The sequence below is a fragment of the Dermacentor andersoni genome, chromosome 8 (assembly GCF_023375885.2).
Source record: "Dermacentor andersoni chromosome 8, qqDerAnde1_hic_scaffold, whole genome shotgun sequence".
NCBI lineage: Eukaryota > Metazoa > Arthropoda > Arachnida > Ixodida > Ixodidae > Dermacentor > Dermacentor andersoni.
Window position 1 is genome coordinate 109749292 of NC_092821.1, and position 18154 is coordinate 109767445.

The 18154-nt window shown below is 44.8% G+C and overlaps 1 protein-coding gene across 2 annotated transcripts; it reads left to right on the forward strand.

Annotated features, from left to right (window-relative positions):
• The first annotated feature begins 559 nt into the window (after positions 1-559).
• Positions 560-17418, forward strand: LOC126529229 (uncharacterized). Of its 2 annotated transcripts, XM_050176833.2 has the most exons (10): positions 560-696; positions 1250-1296; positions 2020-2058; positions 3911-3949; positions 6502-6598; positions 9848-10014; positions 10511-10558; positions 11819-11854; positions 14460-14622; positions 17281-17418. In XM_050176833.2, the coding sequence occupies exons 1-10, from the start codon at positions 624-626 to the stop codon at positions 17310-17312; spliced, it is 741 nt and encodes a 246-aa protein (XP_050032790.1). In that variant the 5' UTR covers positions 560-623; the 3' UTR covers positions 17313-17418. The 2 variants fall into 2 exon arrangements, with proteins under 2 accessions (XP_050032790.1, XP_050032791.1); XM_050176834.2 differs by lacking the exon at positions 3911-3949.
• The last annotated feature ends 736 nt before the right edge of the window (positions 17419-18154 follow it).

The window sequence follows — 18154 nt, forward strand, 5'->3', positions numbered from 1 at the left end:
GGAAACGTCCTGTTCCTTTTGCAGTCAAATATATGTTGTTGTTGTTGTTGTAGTTGTTGTTTTCGTTTGGAATATATTTGAGGAAACTCCTTTTTCTTTTAATCTTCTCACCTTCCCCATTTCAGGGGTTGGCCTGGATTCGCACGCGGCCTGAGATGCGAGCAAACGCGGTATGTTTTACGGTGCTACAGTTCTGACGGGCGCGAATGCGCCGCTCCTCAACTGGCTGCGCTGCCTGTTCATTTTTTGTCGCTAACGCCCATCGAACGTCGAGCACCCATGCATCGCCAAGTTTATAAATTTCGCTAAAGAACAAGGACACGTGTAATGACGCCCTATATTACCGCCGTACAACGAACGCGCCACACCTGTCGTCAACGTGCGTTTGAATGCAGGATCCGTGTGTGAACCCGGATTCAAAATGAAAAGAAGAGAAAGAAATAATGAGTCCATGCGGTTCTCGCAAGGCTCTCTATCCTCTCGTCATCATATCCGCTTTGAACCGAGTCCATATCGAGTATTAAAGGGCTTGCCAGTGTCGTCTGGTCTCGTGTCTGGAGACTACGAGCTTAGCAATTAGTGACGCTGCAGTTTGGCTGATCGTCCGAACAAGGAATTCAACCATGAGCTGCAGCTACATTCTGGCCGGTATTCTGGCCGTGGCCTTCACGACATCGGGAGCCGCAGCGTCAGCGAGTGAGTAGATACTAGACAATAGCGGACTTGATTTTTTGTGTCAACCCTCTCAGGCCTGTGTTTCTCAAGCCGCAAGGAGTCTTTGAGGCTGTCCCGTTAAATTTAACCCTCGCAAATGTACGCGAATCCGATCAAATTTCATACATCTAAAGCAGCGAAGCTGCATGCGAGACAATTCCCTCAACTTTCTGAAGTGCTAGGGGGTCTCTGTTTAGCCACTTCCCGAAATCTGCCCAAGATTTAGCGAACGCTCCACTGTATGCGATGTGATTGCCACGCTACATCCGAGTATTTTTCAAGCGTTTCACTATACCTGAGCTTCGTGTACCCGTTTACCCTAGGCTACATCCGACGCATGCGCCACCTTCGGTCCGTCGGCTTCGCTCTCTACAATAGCGTGTTTGCCTCCCGGATACCAACTATATCGTTGTCTAAACTATCTATAAATATATTTTCACCGTTTCCTAGGGAGAAAGGAACAAAAAAAATTGCCTCAAGGAAAACCGCGGCATTGTCACGGGTCGTCTTAATTGTCCTTTCTGTGCTTTTCCAGCCTCGTGTGTCAACATTACTATCAACAATATACTGGGCATCGGCAACGTGAGTCCTCTCTTGACACTGTGGTAGAACATTCTACTAGCGTTTTCATAGACACAGTTAATACACAATGACACGGCCATCAAGCATGTCATTAAGAAGAAACGTCACATAGTACTTTCCGCATTCAAATGAATGTGAAACGCTGAAATCCCCTAATTTAGCAACGAACGAGCCCATCTTCAACAGAATGTATTGAAAGTGAAGTGGACACGCCGGGTGTTTATACAAAGACTTTCAGTAATATTTACAGATAGCTGTTTCCACAAAAAACAACGGTTCTTTCGAAAACGGGCTGTCAATGGTGGCGGCCATGTGGTGACGGGTGGTGGGAATATATATTATTAACTTTAACCTTCATTGCTTAAGCGGATCTACCACGTATCACCCGTCATCCCCTTTGTCGGCAGCGCTGTCTCCGGCATGTCTCCGAAAGAACCGTCCTTTTACTTTAGCACGGCTATCTTTAAATATTAATTAAAGGCTTCGTCGAAACACCCCGTGTACTAGCTGTTGCTATCGAATACCAACACCTTTACCAGAATTGACACTATGAGAATCGAAATATGAGAAATCGATGACCTACGTTCACACCTATGTAACTGGACAACCGTGGTATGTTGTTTCACTAATGTTTCAATATCTGGTCCTGGAGTATACTCGCAATTCGTGCAGCCTCTAAAGTAAAGCAACGCTTGCTTTTCCGTCTCTCTCTCTCTTTTTCAGTGTGTTGGCAATTCAACAAACTTCTGCGGCAGTGGCAATGTTAGTATTATATTCTTTCTTTCTTTTTTGCTTTTTGCTCATGCAAACACTATGTGTATCATTCATACGCCATTCGTAGGTTGCTCTCTATTATCCAGCTGAATGCAGTGTGACGTAACAAACACCAGAACATGGAGCGCCTGTATTAGTTTAGCTACTTTCGTTGGATTAGTTGAGGGGACTCAAATTACTCACGCGACGAATGACGGCGCGCAATAACAAGAATAAGAAAAATGCCCTTGAGCAGAGTAGACTGCACGCACTATGCGGCAAATAAATGAAGGTTCTCGCTTTCATGAAGCTCTGCTTGTCTTAGAAGCATCAAGCAGAGTTCGTGAATTTCAGATGAACAAACCTCGCAAGGGGCTCAGAGAGCTTACAAACGAGGAGGAATCGGTGCATGAACAAGTCTTCAGCAGACCTCAGCGATCCCAGAACCCACTCTATGTGACACAACTGCGGGCTATAGGAGTTGGCACGTTCCTCTCCTCAAGAACAACTTCTTTGGAACTCACGAATGGTTTTCCTCATCCACTGAATCAGTTTCAGCTATGGACTCCGAAATATACCGTAAATGGGGTAACACCCTTGAGGTTGTTTCTGTCTAGACTCACAACCTTACATTCATAAAGGTGTAAGGGCGTGAGATATAGACCATTTTACTCCATTAAGGGTGTAAATACGCCTTAAGCTTAGAACTACAGAAAGTAAAGCTAGTTAGCAAAGATTCCTCGTAAAAGAAGGTAAGGCATGCAGACACGGACACGAGAGAAGAGAACCAGACAACACAAACGCCGGCGTTTATGTTGTCTGGTTCTCTTCTCTTGCGTCAACATCTGCACACCTTAAGTTCTTTCACGATGTACACCTTCAGGGTGCAAATCGGTTTACAGTGTGTGCAGCAATTGTCTAAAAACTATTCGGCCACGTACCGCATTAACAATGCTATCTCGAAGGCTCTTCCAAATTTTATCCTTCGAAGGTGAATCTGATGCATCGGACATTTTCGTCTGTCGGAGCAGACGTTGAAAACGTAAGTTGATATTTCAACGGCTGGTCGGACTGTTGGCGTAATTGGTTGCACGGTAAATATGTACACATTTGTTTAGTAAACAGATACACGCTCGTCGCACCACTTGAGCATGTGCCGTTTTCGAATGCGTTTACCTTCCATCGGTGCCCATTCTGCTAATCTAGTAACGTATTGCCAGCCCACGGCCGATATCATGCCGGAGGCGTTCTGTTCCGAACGGAAGCGATGCATACAGGATTCAGCGGCATATTGGATGGAGGCAACGGAAACGAGAGTTAAGACGAAAAGTCAGACATTTCGAGACCGCTAACTGGATGCGCACGATGCAGTTCGAGGCGAGCTATGAAATTTCGTCGAACAGAAAAGTTCGACAGTCGCAATTTCATTATTTTACGACAATTCCAAGGGACATGTCCAGCTGCTCGAAGCGAGATCAGCTTGTCTGGGAACTCGGAGCCACAAGAGAGAACTCGCTGACGACGAAGGTCCGCGCACTTAGAGTTCAGAAATAGCCTAGGAAATATATTGAACAACTTTTGTGAAAACGCCGCATGTTCTCGCGCGGAACTGAATCTGGACGGGGTTCGCTGTCCCGACACCTCGGGCTTGAAAGACAGCAAAGGAAACGTGGGTATCTATGTGGCGACGTACTTCCCACATTTGTCAAAACTTAGGCAGGAATGAAAATTTTTTTTTGTATTCTCCAATGCTCGATTGCGGCGTTTCCGCAATAAATTTGTCTTATACTTACGATGTCAAGAACGCTGAACATCCGCAAATAGGTTCTCAATATCTTGTTGCCGTGTTTTTGCGCTTCAGACAAGTTCTACGACTCAAGGCATCACGACGATAACCAGAGTAAGTTCATTAACTACGTTCCTTCTTAATGATACTTTGTTATGTTTTTGCTTTTTTCGCATGATTACAGACAACTTGGCGACCTTAAGTGCATGCAAAAGCTTCTTTTTTTGGAGGGGGATATTTCTCATAATTGTTAATATCGCACATTTTCAACGCAAGTTATAAGAGCTGTAGCTGGAAGTATGGTGTTTCTAACCTCTCAGTACGAACCCCAGTTAGTTCTATCTACATATATCGTCCTTCTGCTTCCTCTCTAATTGCACCCACCTGATATTATCAAACACCCCAACGCCGCTAGACATGAGGCCACGTGTTCAATACCCGACCGCGTCGGTTTTATTCGAAGAGTGGCTGAGTGAAAAAATAAATAAATAAAACGCATGTGTATTTTGATTTAGGTGCACCGCAAAGGGGTAGATAGTTGGTACTCTAAATACGACGACATATAAAAACTCTCGCATTCTTTCAGATGCGGACCGAGACGGGCAAGTCGCGGAATGACCAGAGACTATTAAAACACTTTATTTTTTTTATTTTCGTATGAAACGAAACACCATACGACTCGGCTGTCCTATTGTGACGTCATCGATGACTCGGCGCGCCCTATTCGTTTCTAGGCGCTTACACATCAGAGCAAGGCTAGGAAGCCTCACCCGCCGCTCGAAGTGAACGAGAAGATGCTTTACTGAAAGACGAGACGGGGGGGGGGGGGGGGGGGGGGCGTGAAGCGTTTAGGAACTAAGCCACACTTATCACGTCATGCGTAAATCTCAGTGCACAAGCTTCGGCGACTGTTAATATCTTTTTCTTTAAACGCTGACGTATCGCGCTGCTTGGCTAGTCTTCGTCTACTGAGAGTGACATTATGGATTAACGTCACTTATAGCACGCTTTTATACAACAGCAGACAACCCCTTTCCGAACTCGAACATCAATCACACATCAGCTTTTCTCATAGAGAGGCACTGCTTTCAGAAGTAAAAAGCCGGTCGGTCGGTCGGTCGCTCGCTTGGCCGGTCGGTCGGTCACGAGAGAAGACTTAAGCTGTCGGTCGGGTCGGGTCGGGTCGGGTCGGGTCGGGTCGGGTCGGGTCGGGTCTGTCTGTCTGTCTGTCTGTCTGTCTGTCTGTCTGTCTGTCTGTCTGTCTGTCTGTCTGTCTGTCTGTCTGTCTGTCTGTCTGTCTGTCTGTCTGTCTGTCTGTCTGTCTGTCTGTCTGTCTGTCTGTCTGTCTGTCTGTCTGTCTGTCTGTCTGTCTGTCTGTCTGTCTGTCTGTCTGTCTGTCTGTCTGTCTGTCTGTCTGTCTGTCTGTCTGTCTGTCTGTCTGTCTGTCTGTCTGTCTGTCTGTCTGTCTGTCTGTCTGTCTGTCTGTCTGTCTGTCTGTCTGTCTGTCTGTCTGTCTGTCTGTCTGTCTGTCTGTCTGTCTGTCTGTCTGTCTGTCTGTCTGTCTGTCTGTCTGTCTGTCTGTCTGTCTGTCTGTCTGTCTGTCTGTCTGTCTGTCTGTCTGTCTGTCTGTCTGTCTGTCTGTCTGTCTGTCTGTCTGTCTGTCTGTCTGTCTGTCTGTCTGTCTGTCTGTCTGTCTGTCTGTCTGTCTGTCTGTCTGTCTGTCTGTCTGTCTGTCTGTCTGTCTGTCTGTCTGTCTGTCTGTCTGTCTGTCTGTCTGTCTGTCTGTCTGTCTGTCTGTCTGTCTGTCTGTCTGTCTGTCTGTCTGTCTGTCTGTCTGTCTGTCTGTCTGTCTGTCTGTCTGTCTGTCTGTCTGTCTGTCTGTCTGTCTGTCTGTCTGTCTGTCTGTCTGTCTGTCTGTCTGTCTGTCTGTCTGTCTGTCTGTCTGTCTGTCTGTCTGTCTGTCTGTCTGTCTGTCTGTCTGTCTGTCTGTCTGTCTGTCTGTCTGTCTGTCTGTCTGTCTGTCTGTCTGTCTGTCTGTCTGTCTGTCTGTCTGTCTGTCTGTCTGTCTGTCTGTCTGTCTGTCTGTCTGTCTGTCTGTCTGTCTGTCTGTCTGTCTGTCTGTCTGTCTGTCTGTCTGTCTGTCTGTCTGTCTGTCTGTCTGTCTGTCTGTCTGTCTGTCTGTCTGTCTGTCTGTCTGTCTGTCTGTCTGTCTGTCTGTCTGTCTGTCTGTCTGTCTGTCTGTCTGTCTGTCTGTCTGTCTGTCTGTCTGTCTGTCTGTCTGTCTGTCTGTCTGTCTGTCTGTCTGTCTGTCAGGTCGATCAGGTCAAGTCAGTCAGTCAGTTACCTCAGTCAGGTCAGTCAGCCAGTAGACTTACTAGACAAAATAGTAGGAGACATCACGTTAAATTTTATCAGAACTTTTGATATTCGCCGTTAATCCATAACCGCGATCCGCAATAACAAGTTCTTTCTCTGATTTCCGTGTCGTTACAGCAGAGGTGGACTTCTTTAATTTTTATTATTGAAGGCACCGCTGTGGAACTACGTTTCAAGTGTGGAGGCACAGAGAGCACTTACAGCAAGGTTTTGTGGGTGGTGCTCGTCGCCAAATTTTTAGGTTGTCGCTGGTTACAGCGCCTATGATACTGACAGTGTCTACTACGCAGTGTGCCATCCAAGGTATCTACCGGAGTAGTTCGCCTCAAGGAATCATCAGTGCCCTGTTGCCCCTGCTCCTGATACCGGTGACTCGTCAGATTCCGAGTAAGCTTGGGCCAGACTTGCGACTCAGTCCTGCCGTGAAGTCATTTCAAGAATATAGTTGATTGCAAAAAAAAAAAAAACAGTGTAGAAGAAGACCTGGCAATTTAAAGTCTGGGGAACTGAAACTATGGCGCTTCAGCCAGCAGGCATGGCTGAATTTGCCTAAACTTCATCTTTCTGGCTTCAAACGGCTTTGTGATTTTGTTAAATTCATAATTTCTAACGAAGTAATGTCTTGAAATTGCAACGAACTTAGCAATGATTACGCAAGCCGGCAGTGACTGAATTTCGTTTCGTTTCGTTTTGTTTCCTTAATGACCCCTTTCGGGGTATTACATAAGGGGAGGGGTAACGTATAAAGGATAATCACAAGTCTTGCATATGCGCCGTATCCAAGGTATTCACAATTTTCCAAGTATCAATGGTTCGGAATAACACGAGAACAGTTGAAGCCATAAGAACTAAGATTAGGCAAACCCATATACTAACCGTCATTCCCATGGTAGATGAACATTCGCTGCATTAGAGTTTTCTCCAGTAATTTTTGTAGGAAACTCTGCGATTTCAAGATTGAGTTGTGATGTGATTGCCATCCTGGCCTTATCGGGTCACTAAGTTATACGCAAAATCACTCGGCCAAGCTAGACAAATTTTATACTAGTAGATCTGAAAGATCTGCATAATCTGTATGCATGATTGCAACAAATAATTCAGAGCCTTAGGCTAGAAAGTCTAAGAGTAGGGTTGAAGAGTCATATGTAGAAGACAAAGGTAATCTTCAATATATCGGCAAGAAAAACAGGATTCATAATTTGCACTCCGCTTCTAGAGTCTGTACAAGAGTACGCTTATCATGGCTGATTACTCGCAAGAAAGAAATACATGTTCATAAGAATAAATGAAGTGGGGCGGGACACGCAATTGTTATTGTGGATAATTGGTGGCCCATTAGAGATCCAGAATCAGTACCAAGGGATAAGAAGCGCACCAAGAACTGCAGATAATTAGGTGGCGTGATGAATTGCGGGCACATGACGGGGTCAGCTGACGCAAAACAGAGGTGACTGGAGATCGCAAAGGGACGCCAGGAATTTGCAAGGCAAAGGGCTTTGTTCGTCAGGAAAGAATACGCCTTGTTGAAACGGCTCCAGCCTAGGGCGTACCTTCTTGGCCTAGTGCCAATCAATTCAGGAATTCGCATCAACATCACTGTGTTATCTTCTTGTTTGGCTACACAAAAGGACATCCCTTTGGCACTTGCTTAACCATCATCAGCATAGTTATGTTCACAACAAGACGAAGACCCCTCCCAGCGATCTCCAGTTGACCCTGTCTTGCGCCAGGTGACCCCATCTGGTGCCCGCAAATTTGCTAATTTTGTCAGCCCACCTAATCCGCTTCTAACTTCAACTGCGCTTTCCTTTGCTGTGGTATCTGTTCCGAGCTTTAAACTTGGTACCCTGTTAAGCTATATTGTGATGAATGCTTCTTTTTTTAACACAATTGCTGCTGTGTAGGGTAGCCAACAGGACACTTTTTCGGTCAGCTTCCCAACCCACCCCCTTTTTTATATCATACCTCCATCCCTTTCCAATAAATCGCAGAAATACTTCAACTTTACAAATTCCTTGAATCTCTTGGTTATGTCAGAAATAGACGTGTGAAACTTGAAAGGAACTGATAACAGCTGACGCTGTAAAAAGAAAAGCAACACACAGATTCGCAAATGCATGCTAGTTCGAGCAACTGATACTTCGAAGACAGCGGCTCTGTATACGGGAGATCTCGCACCCTTCGGAAGTCTGACATAAGCCTGCTTTGCAACTCTGGTTTTTTTTATTTACAACAGTTCTTGGTCTTCCTGCATCCAAGGAACATCAACGGGTGCAGGACTAAAGTGTCTTATGGCCCCTGACTAGGGCATTGACCCTTTTACAAGACGTTGCTAGGCTCCGTAGCCACGGCAGCATGAAAGCTACGCAGATAATACACAAAAACGCACAACGCGAAAAGCAACAAAAACAACTAGCTCTTCAACCACAAGTAATACATAAAAAAAGAATGCAACCCTTCATACATAAATAACACGCAAAGTACAAGCTGTAAGATCAACCTAAACCAAAAGCTTACAAGCGTGAATATGGCAAATACAATTAGTATGTAATGCACCATATATCGCAAGCTAGCTATCTAACAGAAAAGAAAAAAGTATTACTTGTTTAAAAGCACGTAACGATGAGGACAACCTAATATTTAACGGTAGGTTACTTCAAAAGGATAGTGCTGCAAGGTATGCAGTGTTTCTTTTTTTTGTAATCAGTTTCAATCAACAGTAAAACGAAATTGTTATGAGCAGCGGATCCAGTATGATTTGTAATAACGAGAGATGACTTGTAGAAAATATTTACAGGAAAGTGGTCGTCAAGTGCATTGACCAAGGTTATCAAAAGATAGTAATTTACGAGGTTAATTTGCGAGCTCAACACCATAGTGTGTGTTCACGAAGCAGCCCAGAAGCATAACTACGGAATGGGTTAAGATTTTATCACGTTGCTTTCGTAAAGGTTGTAGTAGAGTTAAAAGCGTTAGATAAGTATTCCCCCATGTTGTTACACACTAATTAATGTGGCTTTTAATAAATGCGTAGCAGAGTGTAAACAAAGTTGATGTATTAAAATATTATCAAACCTTCTGTAATATTCCGATGCCAGGGACTAAGGTGTACGTTTTGAATTACTGATATGACTTGCGTACTCTGAGTTCGAGCCCAGTGTTAACCCCAGAAATTAGCATTTAGAGATAGCCTGAACAATGTAGTGGTTGAAATTATTTGATGGAGTGGACCATGGAGATCTTGACTGGAATTAAACAATATGAATGACGTTTCAGAAGGGCTAATATCAAGAGAGTTACGTCGACACCAGTTTAAATATTCTGTAAATCTTTATTTAATTTAGAAGCCAAAGAATAAATAGCCGGTAGCAATGATTGTGGTGTCGTCTGCCCACGAGAAAGCTTCAGTTTCAGTAAGGCAGTAAGGGAAGTCACGTATATAAAGTAAGAATAATAGAGGGCCAAGTATCGAATCTTGAGGCGCTCCTTTGTTGGTTGCAACTATGTCAGAGAGCGTTGGATTATTGTAGACGGCTTGTTGTCTGTTAGACAAATGGATTTTAATGTTTTTAATGTGAATTATTATCTGTACGACACCTTCCTTCACCTTTCCTTCTTTTGTTTCTTTTTTGACAGACATGTCATCTGGCCTAAACATTCCTTTCCTGGGTGGACTGAACCTTGGCGCTTTGAACCTCGGTGGCCTCAACATGGGCGGGATGAACATGGGTTCCCTCATCAGGAACGACTCCTGCAATGGCTCCATCAACATCGGCCTGCCTGCCATGGGCAACATTGGCAACGTAGGTTTCGGCTAGATACGTACAGTGGTTACCTTTCGACGTAATGTGGCTCTAAACAGAGAGACACATTGCATAACCTTGAAACTGCTCTGAAATTGATTCAATACAGCTGAGAAAATGGAGGGCAAAGGTTGCTTTCCTCACTGATACGCTCTCAAACGGAGTGCAGACGACAAATATTTTGACACCACGGGTTACGCCACGCAATAGTGTGTTTGCCCATACGCGCACGCGCTGTAAAAAAACAAAAAAAAAAAAAAAAAAAAAAGGTTTTGGGATTAGACGGCCGCAGCTGGCATAATATACTGCCATAAATGCTGAACTGAGTCGTCTTCAATATTTATAGCCAAATTTTTCATATGTATCAGCTACAGTTCTAGTCTTCCTTCGATGGTCACTCAAGATCAAGTGCATGAGTTCTCGTGGGTCAGAATAAATCGGTAAAGTTAAAATATCGTTCACGTGAACTTTTCTCTCTTGCTTCTGATATTTCCAGTGCTCTGGAGACGTGTTGATGATGTGCACGGCTGGATCGCCGACCACGGTAAGCTGACGAGCTCGTTCTATATGGATCACGTGTCGTGACGAAATTTTAGGTTTACTTAAGCAGTAATGGAATGGGGGGGGGGGGGGGCGCTCGCTATGCAAACGAGCTCTTAGCAAGTTCCACACTTGTTCCGATCAACGTTAGTTACAGCGAGGCAATGTAAAATAAAATGAATTGGTAGTGCAGGTAATTGGGCGAACTAGCGTGCGTGTATCGTTGCAGCAGCACGATGAGTCCACAACACAGAAAGTGCAGACGAGAACACACAACACTGAGTACTGTCACTGTTGTATATATATATTTTTTTAATCTGTCGTATTCCCTGGGCGCTGCTACAACGATAACAGCATTTGCTCATTGAAAACAAAAACATAAACAAAAGAACATAGAAGGTCAAAGTGGAACTTCATATTTGTGTCTCGTGCCGAAACATCCACGCAGCTGACTCCATTGTATGGAAACCGCGGATTCTGTTCCATACTCATGGCTCGTGGGTATCGGTTGCCCGTGTGCATTAGAAAAGAAGTCTGCAAATTAAGTGTAACATTCCGTTGTCGAGAAATGGCTACCCCGCAGACTGGACGTTGCTGCAACTATGACGTCATGATGACGCAACGTGGGCAATAAGAGGTGGCGTCGCCCCTCCCTCCCCCTACACCCTTTCATTCTCTTTGCCGTATCACTTCCTTGTTGCATAACGAGCCTCCGTCCTCCATTAAATAACCTAATCTCGTTCGTAAAAAAAGGAAAAAAAAACTACAAATGTAGCGCACTGTTGAAGGCATAAAGTACCCCCACGTGGCCTATGTCGATGGCGCGATTAAAACATTTTAGCCACAACCAACAACTACATTTACGTGAACTGAAGAGCGGCTGATTGGGCGATTGGTGGTTTTCCATATTACCTAAAAACGCGTCACTCACACAGCCCAAACAGCGTTTCGGTAGTCCCGTTTCGGTAGCGCTGTTTTTAAGTAACACACTTACGTTTCCAAAAACACGCCTTACGTTGTTGATGCTACGTGTTTCCGTGTTTGTTTGAAGGTCGGTTCGTTGCGTATTGAGGCTATTGCGTAATCGTTGGCTACTGTGGGAGTTACACCACATTTGCAAATGGCCATTCATAGGCTGCCCATACATGCGAGCTACCTTGCCTGGCAGTCAACACAAATCAGCGCTCACGTCACTTCGTTTGTTGTTTGTTAGTATACTACAACTTACAGTGTACGTATTCATGCGAAACGGTTTCTCTTGCAGACAAACATGATGGTGTCTGAGTTCCAAGTCCTTGCTGTAAGTGAACTGGTTTTCAATGGCACGCCTTCAGACTGCTCTCAAAGATCAGAACCTCCTATACCCGCTCACAGCACTATTGTTGCTGTTTGCAACGGATAAAGCATATTTGCTGTTCATGCATCAACTTTGTGTTTACGCGAAATATGTTAGTCTCGAGCTTAATGTTCGAAGCCGTGCTGCACTTGGCTCGGATCTTGAAGCGCGCGAAATAAGTTAATGCGAAATAATGTTTTGTTGGTCCCTCCAAGGAATTTACGGCTGCATGCCGTAAATTCGGAGTAACCAGCTACCCCAGAATGCAACAAAGATTTAAAAAAAGGTCACGCAGATCTAACGTAATGTTGGAATACAAATGCCGCGAACTTGTTTGATTTAGCAAGCTAGCACCACTAGCCGATGGCGTGATCCTCGTCGTCTGCAGTTGTTAGCGGTTTATGCCACGAAGACGCACGCGATGTACGATTATTTTCGAAAGAAGGCTGTTAATGAGAGGTGTACGCACAGAGAAGTCCGACACTAGTCTAACTACATTTAAGTCTACATACCGCTTGTGTCTCAGCAGCGCATACCCTTTCTCGGGCACTGATCAAGAATAGGCGCACAACCGGTTGCACAAGCTGTATTCTCGTCAACGCAGCAGAAGCCACAATCTGCAAAGTAGGGGGAAGGGGCAAGAGATTGCTTCGTTTAAAAAAAGTGAGAGAACGATTTGTTTTGTCAGTAATCTTAAGAGTAAGCTGTAGCTCGGCCCCTACGCCGATGCCGCCTATTGAAATACATGTAAAACGCAGAAATGCTTTTCTGAAACAACCACTGGACTGATGTTAAGTAATTTGTTGCACTTGAGATAGGAAGGTAAACTTTTGTGACTGTTGGAAGCGGAATGTTGATTTAAGGCCAGACGTCTTTAAAAGTAGTTCTCAAATACCGGTAAGTTCAAAAAAAAAATATTCGGAGGACGCTTAAGCTTAACATTTATGAGTGCAACACGATATCATTCGAAGATCCCTGACTGCTTCTCATGCTTCCTGGCAACTGCAGCTTATGTAATCGTAATGTTCTCGCGGAAACGCAGGCGGTGAACGCTATGCACGAAGGCCAGCTTTCTGGTTCTTTTTTTGTTTCCCCCCACGGCGGGCGCAGCCGCTCCCGCGGATGCGCGTAAACGAGCGCCATCTGGATGATGTTGCAAGGAACCGAGCGGGGCGCCCTGCTCCTACTAATAAAAGGGGTTTGCGTTTGAGGTTACGCATAACAGAATTATGTTTGCTCGTATATTCAAATTACAGCCCAACACTATCGTGTATGTAGCTTGTGTGAAAGTCGTACTTTACGTATTATCTGCTGGATTTTACTTGCAGAGATTCATTTAGTTCAGTGATGCGTCTGCGCCACGCGAAGGGCCTTCGTGAATCGGGATCCGCGGTTCGGGATCGTTTTTCTCATACGGAAATCGCCGACGGCGACACCAACGCCGGATTTTCTGCGGGGCGGGGCCCTTAACGCTGTCACATTAACACAAGCCCGCAGTTTATAAGTTCGTAGCCCTGTACTAAGAACAGACATCGCATATCAATTTATATTTTACGTGAATTTGTTGCATTGTTTGGAAGCGTTTTGTAATGGTTTTGCTCACATATCAGTGCTCTATTCGAGAGCGACGTATAATACATCAATTTCGTCCGCTTTAGATGTACTGTTAGATGCAATTCACAGAATTGTCCTATCTTTTTCCTTGCGGAGTTACAGAGATGTAAACTTGATAGTTTCCTTTTCTGAAAAATGCACAATTTTCAACAATATTGATTAATAGATTGACGGCCTAAATAGAAAATTCGCCACCAACAGTCACTAGATTCTAACCTTGTCATTTATGTACAACAAACCTCGTTGAATTCGGTACAGTGATTGCCACCAAAAACAATTTTTCCTTTCCCACCCAATTAGATTGGAACCCCCGAGCTAAAGCTTCCTCTAAGAACCCATTACAAATCGTAGAGAAATGTATGCATTCTCCATCGATTCGATGCTTGTTTAACGAATAAAGCGCCGGATCGATTTCCTATTATTTACAATAGCATAAAACGTTCAGGTCGGAGAAAAGAGGAGAGAAAGAGAGAGAAAAAAGGGGGAGGGTACAAGGGCCTAACTACACAGCATAAAGAGATAAAGAGAGAGAGAGAGAATTACGGGGGAGAAAAGAGCGTAGAAAGAGTGAGAAAAAGGAGGAGGGTACAAGGGCCTAAGTACACAGCATAATTAAAGCGAGAAAAAGAGAAAGAGAGAGAGAATTACGGGGGAAGATGCTAGTAAAGCCACATGTATGAGAAGTCACGCTCGATAAATGCAAGGTAACCAGCATTGCACGAGAGCGACGAAATCCCCAATCCCCAATCCCGAAATTCCCAATCCCCAATCACTGTTGCAGTTACGAACACGATGTTAACCATTTCGCCACCTTCGTAGGCCCCGTTTTTCCTCTTTCTTTTCCCCTGTCCGCCACTCCCAGTGTAGGGTAGCGAATCGGGTGCTTTTGTGGCTGACCTCCCTGCCTTTCCTGTCCTTGCTTTCTCTCTCTCTCCCTCTTCTTCATACGCCCCAGTGCATCCTGCGTCAACTTCCCGGGAGCCAGCTCGTCACGGCATTCCAGGGCATCGGCTGCCTTCTGCTGCAAGCCGTGAACACGGCTGCACAGGGAAACATAGCGCTTCAGGTGGCTCTGATGGGCATTCGGTCGACGTTCCTGTCGACGCTCGGCATTCAGTGTGAGTCTGTCCTGTCGAAACAGAAGCAAACCCTAGAGCCTTAATCTCGGCCGCGTTGCAGCTCTGCTGTGCGCAACTAAGGTTCTCTCTTTTTTTATTTTATTGCTCAATTTATTACCTAAACCTCATACCTATGAGACCCAGTTCGCGTGCGTGTTTATGTGTGTGTTTCAGTATGCATGTAAAGGTGCGTGCATTTGGGTGTCTGTCGTAAACGAATTCAAGTTTGGTTTATTATAACATCAACGTCTACAGAAAGTGATACTGCCGACAGCGGACAAAAAGCCTCAATATAGGGCTTCACTGTGTCCACTGACCGTCTACTTGACAGCAGTGCGAATAAAGATTGCATACAAGAGTGCGAAATCAAAGAATACAAGAGAGAATAAAGATACACACTTAGAATCGTAGGATAAAAAGCAATATCATTATTACAAGAAGGGACATCGAAACGAACATCTGATAAATATAGAGAAAGTAACATGTGCATAAATAGTAAACAGATGAGAAATGCAGGAGTACGGTGTTAATTACGGCGTTAAATTACGGTGTCTAACGCCCAAACTCAACACGCTGAAATGCGAGACACAGAAGCCTGGATTAATTTATGCCACCCGGAGTCGCTTTGCGTGAATCCGAATCTAAGTGCACAAAACTACGCATTTCTGCATTCGGCCCCCCATCGCAGTGTGGCCGCGGCGACCGCGATTCGAACCTGCGACCTCGTTCCGAGTGGCAGAACGTCGTGGCCACTGAGATGCCGTGGTGGGTGTCTCTCGTAAACACCACTGTTGCGTTCCGGCGTTCAAACTCAGATATCAATCAATCAATCAATCAATCAATCAATCAATCAATCAATCAATCAATCAATCAATCAATCAATCAATCAATCAATCAATCAATCATTCACGAAGTGGCCTTTCTGGGTGTATCCCTTATGGCCAAATCGACTCGTCGCTTTCTAATACTCTGACACGCTCTCGATCCCCGAGTGATGTGCCTTCGGCTCGAAGGAAATTCAGCGCTCGGAACAATTCGCCCGGTTCGTTCGGAGCGTCACCCTCCAGCTCAGAGCTCTCGGAGGCGCTCTAACTTTCGAGCTGGGAGTACGAGCGACACGTGACAGAATCCAGATCACGTGGCTCCTCGATTGCTCTGCGTAAGCTGGTGATCGTTCGGCTGGAGTAGGCTTCCTCTGGCTCCAGTCTCGAGAGAGCTTTCCCCATCGATCGGTGAGCAAAGTTGGAACAGCGGCAGGAAGCAGTCGAACGGGCGACAAGGTTGCGAAGGTGTCAGCCCGCCCACTGTAGTCTATATCCCAGTACACCATGATACTCGAAGACATAGTTGGCGTAATTCATTGATTTCGTTTTGCGCTAAAAGATGGCGCACGCCTACAGTGTGGAATTGGCCAAGACTCCCATGAAATAAGAAAAAAACAATTATTCCTGTCTTGAACGCAAACTAAATATTTAGGTAAGATATGAAAAGTAATGGAAAATAACACAGTGTACTGCATTTTAGCAAAGAAACTGCCCTGAAACATGGAAGTTCCCTGATGGCTTAGTGAGCATCCCTATGAAATTTACCGGCGGGTTCCCGCGGAAATAATGTCACGATTAAAAACGTTCAGCTCAGTCTCAACAAAAGGGAACATTTAAAATATTCTTTAAGAGGAAGCTTTAGCTCGGGCCCAACTCCTATGCCGCCTATTCAAATACACGGAACGCGCAGAAGTATTTCTTTCAGGTAGCCCCTGGGCAATTTTCATTGAAATTTGTGCATTTTAGAGAACAAGTTAGAAAACCGGAAGCCCGGAGCTCACAACTCTGTCCCTCTGCAGTAAAAGATATATCATCGCTCTGTAAATTGCATCCGTTAGAGCATCTCAAGCGGACAAACTTGATATATAACTATAGTGCTTACGCGAATTTGTTACAGTGTTTACCAGGGTTCAGCAAAAGGCATACTCACATAACAACGGTAAACTGCAGAGCCGTGTATAACATAGTCATTTTGTCCGCTTTAGATGCACTATTCGATGTAACTTACAGAATTGTGATGTCTTTTTTTTTTTTTTGCCGAGTTACAGAGTTGTAAACTTCATAGTTTCGTTTTCTGAAAATGCTGGATTTTCGATGTTTCTAAAAAAATCAACGGCCTAAAAAAATCCGCTTCCAACAGTCGCTAGGGTTCTACATATTTTTAATACAACAAACCTAATCAAAATTGATGCAGTGATTGCCGAGAAAAACGATTTCTCCTTTGCTGAGGCTTCCTTTTAATACAAAAAACGACGACGAAATAACACTGACCGTTCTTCTCAACGTCACCCCGCCATTGACGCAGAGGGAGAGGGTGACATATTTGTTGCGGCTGTTGATCATGATCATGATAATGAGGACTTCAGAAACTGTGACCGCCTTACCCACTAGGTTACATCAGCTAAGAATCGGACAGCGTTACGAAAGCCCAACGAAGGGAAACCGCGTTCAAGGGTCGCTGCTTTTTTTTTTTTTTTTGCAATAAATGCGAAGAAGAATGTCGTCTAGCTTTTACGTGAATGTTTGTGTTACAGCATGCCCAGCAGAAACTTTTACACCTAAGCCAACTGACTAGCACATGACGGGACGATGATTTGCTGCCTTCTGTTTCCAGGCCCTACGCTTCCGAGCCTGCCCATTGGCTGAAGACACGCTTCAGAAACAACGATCAACACACGACAGGACACGCACAACGATCACGGGAAATGAAGCACATTTTCGTCCTTAGTAATAAAAACTCAACATCTCTCTATATTTTTCTGTTTATTTATTCAGCACTCCTAAGTACGCAACTACCTATACAAGACCCCCTGAGCACACTCGCATCATTGTGCACCGTTCTTTTTCGACGCAGTGGCTATGAACATGGCTAGCTCCCGAGTAGCCAGGACGATAGGGATCGTCTGGAAGCTGTCTGCTATTCCTTTCGGAACTGGGTAGTCTCCGGATATACGAAAAAAAAAATCAGTTTTGTTCGGCATATCAATACATGTTTAGTGCGTACACGTCACTTTTACCTCGTTAGTGGTCGCAGAATTGTGACGTCGCGTGACAGGCAGGCGAAGTAGGCCCGGCCCGAAAAAGTATGATCAATAATAGTGGAGGACTAATGGCAACAAAAGCGTAGAATCGGAAACACTTATTTTTACAGCTTTTGTTCGGTCTCTTCGTGCGTTCATGTCATTCATTGCGTCCAAGTCAATTCCAGATGGAAATGACTTGAACGCGTTTTTATGTCCAACGTACACAAGAACACATTTCCACCCGTAAGAGGAATTTCCCTTTTATCGTCTCCTTCTCACGCTCGTTAACACGGTGTTACGTGCAGAGGAAACTGCTGCATTCCTTCCCTTTCTTTCTCTGAGTATGTGTGGTGTTTAGGTTTACATGACCAATGCTAACAACGAGAATATTATGATTGATCGAGTCAAAAGCTTGACTGATGTCAATGAAGACTGATCCAAGGAACTTGCCCTCGTCAATTGTGT